Here is a 7,731-nt window from a genome sequence, read left to right as displayed (position 1 = left end):
TCTTTATTTTTACCTGCAGGAAGTTACATGTTTTATCTTTTGTCTATTTCTTCATACCAAGAATTTTAACTTTTGCAAAATCGTATTTTAATTATTTTTTCCCGCGTAAGTCATGCTTTTTATTTTTTTTAATGGAAGCTAAAGATTACGGAATATAAAAAACGATTTTGCATTGTTCATCATTATCGTCGCGAAATTTTAAAATACTACCATTGCCTGTTTGCATTGACAACGAAATTAAAAAATGGTGTATTGGGTCAGTTTTTTTTAACGTAAAAGTGCAAACACTCCAATTGTAACATTAATCAGGCATTCAGTATTCTCGTTATTTTATATTTTAGGTAAATTTAACCCTTAATCGTAATTGGGACACTTACTCATTATTTTTTCATAAATTTTGCATTTGAGGTGCATTACAATGTGTAAAATTAATTTTGCTTGCAAACCAAATGGCACGTAATTATTAAAAAATAGTGGTAAGAAATCACCGGTTTAAGGTTGATTAATTTTGAAACCCATGTTGAATTCCAAGATTAAAAAAAATAAAATCAACCCATATTAGTTTCTTCACCCAACGAAGACATTTTTTTTCAAATCAACCATTGTAAGGTGTGGGTTCTATCAATTGCTTATTATGCTTATTATGCTTGTAACATGAGGAGTGATTCATGCTGTGAAGTAAATCAAGCAATGCTTATTTATCTTGGGGCTTATGAGATTGTCATAATTATTGTTGCTGTTTCGCGAAATTGGTGCAAACATAAGAGGTTAGCATTAATCACCAATGAACACCAGAATTTGAGAGAAACTTTCAATTATTTAGCTTGGAGCTATAACTAGGGATTTATGAGACATGTTGGTTATTTCTAGAATTGAAATTGTTGAGTATGATGAGTTAAAGATGAGGGTAAAAATGGGATTTCTTCCTTGGTATATGGATGCATCTTATTCTCCTTGGTAGTGGTACAACATAGAATTAACCTTGGAGTGTCAATTCTATCAGAAGTCTTGAATTCAAGAATTTGGGATTCAATGATATTCATGTTCTGCCCGTCATAATATCAAAGCAAATAAACAATAAAGCATTTTCATCATCAGTTATAGGCGGGGCAGTAAACACAAATATATCATGTCCTAGTATTCACAAGTCAGATTATTTTGGGTTTGGGAAGAAAGAGATTTGAACTGATCAAAATCAATTGACTTGATTTTCCAATTTTTCACTTTTGCCAAACCTAAACCAAATCAAACTGATGAAGAAAGGTTGATTTGGTTCAAGTTTAAGTCAATGATACGTTTCTTTTAAAAATCCTATTAATGACACACCACATTTGTAGGGATGAAGCAGACTTGGTCCAGCAGGTGCAAGGACAAGGCAGGGGTCAAAGGCGAGACGCAGAACCAGAACATAGCAGAACCTCCGAATTGGACCAACACAGAGCACTAAAGACAATGACTAAACTTCAAATTAGACCTGAACCCAGGATGACAACAAAACAAACCCGACAAAGACAAGATGCAAAAGAGGAAGACCGGAACCTCCAAATCTTGACGTAGGACAACTGCAAATCATCACAGAACGGTGCAGAACAAGTCAAGAACTAGATTGTATTTGCCATTTGATTAGTTTACATTTGTGGACTATAACATGACAAATGATAATTGATATGAATCCTTTTGTTTTTCACAATAGAAGACGGAAGAAGTGAAGTATGGTGGGTGCAGGTGCATCACTAAGCTGCAGAACTTATCAAAATTCAAAACTTAGGGAAAATAGGATGATGAGATCATAAAATAGTGCCCATCGTTTGTACTCTTCAGTCAAAGCTTCAAATCCCAGTCTTCCCAAGAGAAATTGGGAAGCATACTCCCTCCTTGCCCTATCACTACTAAGATGCTTCTCGTATCTTGTCTCTTCAATGCTTCCCCTTTCTCCCCAAAATGCAATCAAATTCTACCAAAGATCTATCTACTATCCTAACACTATTTAGTTCAGAAGAGGGGAGGGGCAGGAGAGCAATCTTAATGGAGAGGAAAGATACCTTATTTGGGTTCACAAAGGGAGAGGAGAGGAAGAGAAATAAATGAATTAACTAGTATACATTTTGATTGCTTAAATATACATATTAAGAATAATTTTGTCTGATTAGTTTAAATATTTCTCTCCCTTACAAATCCCCCACTTTTGGAGGAGAGCAAAAGCAGAGTGAGGAAGGGTTTCGGCCCCATCCCCTCCTCTTCCTTCTAAACTTCCCCTTCTCTCCAACCAACCAGTGTAAAAGGATTATAACTAAAAACCAATCAAACCTTATCTTACTAAGTGGGGACAACCTAATAAACAAATTATACCACATAAATTGTTAGAAATAATGAATGAACAAAACTAGAAAGCTTTAGGTAGAAATATTAGCTTGATTTATCCAAAGCATTTGGTTTATTATATAAGGAACAAATTAAACTCAAGTTGAGTTCATGTTAGCTCATTGTAATTGGTCAATTTCCCAATGGTAAACCAACAAATTATATAAACCCAGTCACCTATTCGGGTTCCAAGTCCAACACACCATAAATCACAGGCTTCATCATTCACTCTTTAAGAAGAATCTGGAGGAAGTACCTCAAATGAACTCCATAAGCAAGACAGAACTTGAGAGCTCAAGACAGCAGGTAATCAAAAGATATCTGAAGTAAGGAATATGCCTTGAAAAACCCTCTTGTATAGGGTTTTGCTAAAAGCAACATACCCATCACATGTTTCCTCTTTGGAGTTGCTTTCTTGACCATAAAAGGATGTAAATGTGAAACTTCACTGACCACCAGAAGTGCGACGTTGCAACCTCTTCTTCTCCAACTCAAGCTATATGAAAAAGGAAAATAAAAAATCAATATCAACCAAGTACTAACTGATAAAATTTTTTGCAAGACGGGAAGGTTATTTTGAAAAGACTAAAAGTAAATTATCTATCAAGAAATAAATTGCATTATTTTCCTTAAACTGTCATACATAAGAAATCACCAAAACTTTGATTCAATGAATTTAAATTGCAATGTGCAAACTGCAATTACAGCCTTATCGTTACATTGGCCTGAACCATGACCACAACTACAGTTGAAAATCAAGCATGGAGTTTGAACCCACAACCACACACAAACTACCCAAATCCCTGATCACCAGGCCACTCAAATTAATGGTTGCAATGTTACTAAAAAAGCATCTTTTAGAAAAATCAAATGTAATTAACATATAAAAAAACACATTTCTTGCTTAAGTTTTCATTTTTTGTTTGCCTTTTTTTAAGTGTAATGAAAAATGAATCATAAAGCCCTATGGACAAGCAACTCTAGTGTACATGATGCACAAAATGTTATACCAATCTATACGAAATTTTATATGCTATTACTCTAAACCTATAGACAGTTAGACACACCATAACAAATAGTAAAATGAAGATATTTACCACTTTCTTCACCCGCTCATTTGCAGCAGGAGTGCCTCCAACAACAGATTCGGGGTGATAAGGACTGCTGACACGCACTTCATTCATCACAACTATGACAGTCTTGTCCCAGCGGACTGGAAGCCTGATTAAATGTTAATATCATCAGTTAAAAAGAAAACTAATCTACCAAGAAAAATATACAAAAGCTAGAAGGGTGAAGATTATAATGTAAAAAGGAACCCTTAAGGCATGTGGGGACTGGAGATTTTAATGCTCTGAGACAAGAAGCACTGAAAAGTGTTCTAGAATACCTAATGCATGCAATTTGTGGAATTAAGAGATACCCAAATTTTATTTTTTTTTGGTAATTTTAAAACAACTGACTCTGCCACAAAATGCAACAAAATTAGATGGATACTATCCCTGTAAAGTACAGTTGGTATCCAAGTATCCATAAACATTGCATTTTCAAGTTACACTTCAATCTTCATATCAGTGGAGGATATATCAACGTGCAGTATCACAAAACATTTAACTAAAATTTTGATACAACTGCAAGGAGAGAATAAAATCATATCAAGAATAGACAATAGCTGGTACAATTTTATAGTCGGGTAACTTGGGTTTGAGAAAAGCTGACAGAAATGATACTAGAAGTTCAAGTACTCAATTAATTAACATCCACAACTTACAGATAATGATTGCAGATTCACATTACAATTTAAAATTCTAGGAACAAGAAGGAAAAAGATCTTCTAGAAAACAAAGGTATAACAGTTTTCTAGCATCCATATTTTCTTCCCCTTTAAATCCCTAATCATAGTAGTCAATCTTGGAGAGCGGACTCCAAAAATGTTATAGCAGGATCGTAAATAGCAGGATGACCCCTATTTTAAGCATTTTAAATACCTAATATTGCCAGAAAATTTGCCAGAAATGAAGATGACTGGAAAATGTCTAGATCACGTTGGAATCTTCACTAGAGTTGAAGAAGACAACTGAAAACTGTCTGGTTCACCTCAGAGGCTTCACCAAAGACGAAAAAGATGGCTAGAGAACATCTTTATCATGTCAGAAGCCTTGCCAAATATGAAGGACACTAGAAGCAATGGAATCGCAGAGAACGGAGATGAAAAACTGAATGAAGGAAAACTAAGAGGAGAACTGAGAGATGAGAATAAGAGGCTTAGGGCTCGTGAGAGAGGGAGAAGAAGATATCATAAAATAAGAGGGGGCGAGATCCCAAGATTCCCTCCCCCCTTCTCCTCTCCTTTAAAATCGTCCCATATTCAAAAACAAAGGGCATGATTTCCCCTATTTTTGCCACAATTCACAGGCGCGACAGCCGATAACGCGATGTGACTGGGTCTCCATAGCAGGGCCCTGCCGCTCCGCTGCAATAATGGCTGCTATTGACTATTATGTCCCTAATTAAAAATTAGAAAAAGAAAAAAAAAACCATTCCTTTCTCATTTAAGTTAGAAAGCAAGCCAAGGAATCACCTCTCATAAGCATGGAAATTTCATTTTGAGTCATACCTGTACCTGGTATAGCATGTTGAGCATGTTCAAGTACTTATCAAAATTATGTTTTTGGAAAAATGAGTACACGGCTTGGATATGACTCCTAATAGACAAAGGTTATTAATCACAAATGGCAGCATGTAGCAGCCAACTCCAAAAATGTACAAGTACACAACTAAGAAAATTAATAATCAATAAATGTTTTTATTTTATTTTGGAATAACACATAGCAGAATGACTGCTATTTTCATTCGTTTTATGCAGATTAAATATATTATACATATTACACATGTTCAGAGATTTTTTAAATTACTCAAAATTCATTACATATTCATAATTAATATAATCAATAAAAAAAATCATCAGTTATAAGCAAAACATACAAGTAATGTGTCACATCTTTGGCTATCAGTGGCAAACACTGTCAAAGACGGGTGGCTATTTGTTGCACAGAATAAAGAAAAGGGTGGTTGGCTGTTGGTTGCACAAAAGAGAGAAAGAAAGACAGAGGAAGATGGTAACCCATGTTTGCGAGTTTTTAAATGTGAGAGATAGTTTTAACAAACCCTCCAAAGCCCCACAAATTCATGTTTTTAAGTTCCCTCAAATTGGTAGATTTTTCACTAACCCTCCTTCTCCTTCCCTTCTCTCCTCTCTTCCCTTACTTCTCAAACCACTCCCTCTCTCTTCAAACTCTCAAACAAAGGGTTTCTGTAAGTTCTGAAAGAGGCAGGGGAGATGTCAACTTTGCCTCCAAAAAGATGCAATTTTGAGGGCAAAAAGGAATTTCAATATGCCTGTGTAGCATCAGTATAGCGCTGCAAATGACTGCACCATGCAAATTCTGTAGCAGCCCAACACTGATCCACACCACTACAACATTACAACGGCGCTTTAACACAGTATCAATAACTACATATTACACCAGTTGCGCCTTGGGACATATCTAAGTTCATAGCTAAGTTTGCCTTATGTATTTGCATGACCAATTCTTTCCATAACAAAATGTCAAAATGCCAATGTTTCAGTTAAAATTAGGGTTGTTCTCGCCTCAGTCCTTACCCTCAGTTTTCCCATTTGAGTTTACCTTCTCAATTAAATCTATTCAGCCTTATTCATTGGAAACAAGTTCATTAATTCTTTTATCATAAATATTTTCACAACAGTCTACAAATATTTTATTCTATCTACGTTCCACACCGAAATATATGCATTTCAAAAATTATATTACTATACTCACAGTACCATATCAGTATCCATGCAACACAGGTCATCCTAACAAATGCAGGCCAGGAAACAAACTAGGAGAAAGCGAAAACCCTGATCCACACTACTTTGCTTCAATTCACCACCATTTCATCCACTCACTCACTCAGCACTTACGTTTTAGATAAAGCATTAAAGATGTTCTGTGCCTCGGGGGTGACACCAACCCCAATCCTCTCAGCATCAGCCTCTGCTTGTCTACAACACAAAATCAGTAGAAACCACAGATTAATTTCACCACAGAAAACAATTAAAAAAAGTAGAAAAAGAAAAGGTAGGGAAATTGCAATGGAAACCTGATGGCAACGTCTTCCCTTGCTTGGAGAGCAGTGAGGTCAAGATAACAGTTGTTTGGATCAAGTGGGTCTTCGGCTTGACCCAACAAGGTGAAGTCTTTGATGTAATTAGCCTTCAACAACCTAATGTTTCGACGAGGGCCAGATTTGGAACCTTCTTGGAGTACGAGGATATTAGAGGGGCGATCAAAGGTGATAACTTGGCCTTCGAATTCGTCGCCCAACGTTGTCCTAATCGACAACAAGCACCCCACCGCTAAATCCTCAGGGTTGTTGTTGCCCCCCTCCATCATGGCCATTTTTTTTCCCCCTTTTTTTCTTGTTTGTTTTCTTCTGCTTCTATTGCTGTGCCTTGCGCTCCTATTATAGCCTCTTTCTGCACAAATGAACTTGGAAATGTTCATTATTTGGTCCATAGTTTAGGTTTGTGATTTGGGCTCATTTTCTTAAGAGCTCAAACAGCTACAAATATTTCCTTACCGAAGTACCATTACTTTCGGGTCTAGCGTGGGCTTCCTACCTCTTACTTTTGTACGATTCTTTTTTTTTTTTCTTTCTTGGCTTAACTGTACTTTATATTATCGATAAAAAATAATTGTAACTTTTATATATATATATTTAATTTATATACGATTTTGTATTCTAATTTAAATTATTCTTATTTCATTTTAAATTATTTAAATTATTTTTAAAAATATTTAATAATATATTTATTTATTTTATAAATTAATAAGAAAAATCTATAAAATATTTTAATAAAGTAATAAAATTAAATATTTTTATTTAATTATTTTATATATTTTTATTAATAAATTTATACAGTTTAATGATATATTACATTTTTATTATTTTTTATTAATTATTGAATGAAATTTTTAATAAGAGACTTAATTTAAAAAATTAAAAAATATATATGAAGACTAAACATGAATAATTTAAAATATGATTTTAGTATTAAATTGAATCTTTATTCAAAATGAGTAATAAATTAAATTTTTCAGCCAAAATTACTTTTAAAATTTTAATTTTTAGCAAAACTCAATTTTAAATATGTTATTTTAACCAAAACTATTTTTAAATCTAACATTTTAATCAAAATTGATTTTGAATTTTTTCCTTCATTTTATGAAGATGAATTTTTATTTTTATTTTAAAATTTTAAAATTTTAAAAATGTATTTGTTTTTTCTTTTATTTCTTATTTTCA

The 7,731-nt window shown here is 33.9% G+C and overlaps 1 protein-coding gene across 2 annotated transcripts; it reads right to left on the bottom strand.

Annotated features, from left to right (window-relative positions):
• Positions 1-2,396: 2,396 nt before the first annotated feature.
• On the bottom strand, positions 2,397-6,882 carry LOC113858663 (protein LSM12 homolog). Of its 2 annotated transcripts, XR_003503408.1 has the most exons (5): positions 6,526-6,882; positions 6,347-6,427; positions 3,459-3,582; positions 2,756-2,857; positions 2,416-2,587 (listed from the first exon to the last, which is right to left on the bottom strand). XR_003503408.1 is itself a non-coding variant. In XM_027491386.1 (4 exons), exons 1-4 carry the CDS (start codon positions 6,822-6,824, stop codon positions 2,807-2,809), a joined length of 555 nt encoding a protein of 184 aa, XP_027347187.1. In that variant the 5' UTR covers positions 6,825-6,882; the 3' UTR covers positions 2,397-2,806. The 2 variants fall into 2 exon arrangements, 1 of the variants encoding a protein (XP_027347187.1); XM_027491386.1 differs by having other exon boundaries at positions 2,397-2,857.
• Between the last annotated feature and the right edge of the window lie 849 nt (positions 6,883-7,731).

The sequence above is a fragment of the Abrus precatorius genome, unplaced genomic scaffold, assembly GCF_003935025.1.
Source record: "Abrus precatorius isolate BTA unplaced genomic scaffold, Abrus_2018 Scaffold2, whole genome shotgun sequence".
In the NCBI taxonomy this organism is placed as follows: Eukaryota; Viridiplantae; Streptophyta; class Magnoliopsida; order Fabales; family Fabaceae; genus Abrus; species Abrus precatorius.
The sequence above is the reverse complement of the archived record's forward strand: the minus strand, read 5'-3'. Positions and strand labels throughout refer to the sequence as shown.

Coding starts and splice junctions, on each gene's coding strand:
- LOC113858663 (XM_027491386.1), bottom strand. CDS start 6,824: ATGGCCATGATGGAGGGGGGCAACAACAACCCTGAGGATTTAGCGGTG. Junction 6,428..6,525: donor AGGGAAGACGTTGCCATCAG/GTTTCCATTGCA, acceptor TTTGTGTTGTAG/ACAAGCAGAGGCTGATGCTG. Junction 2,858..3,458: donor ATGAGCGGGTGAAGAAAGTG/GTAAATATCTTC, acceptor TTTTTCATATAG/CTTGAGTTGGAGAAGAAGAG.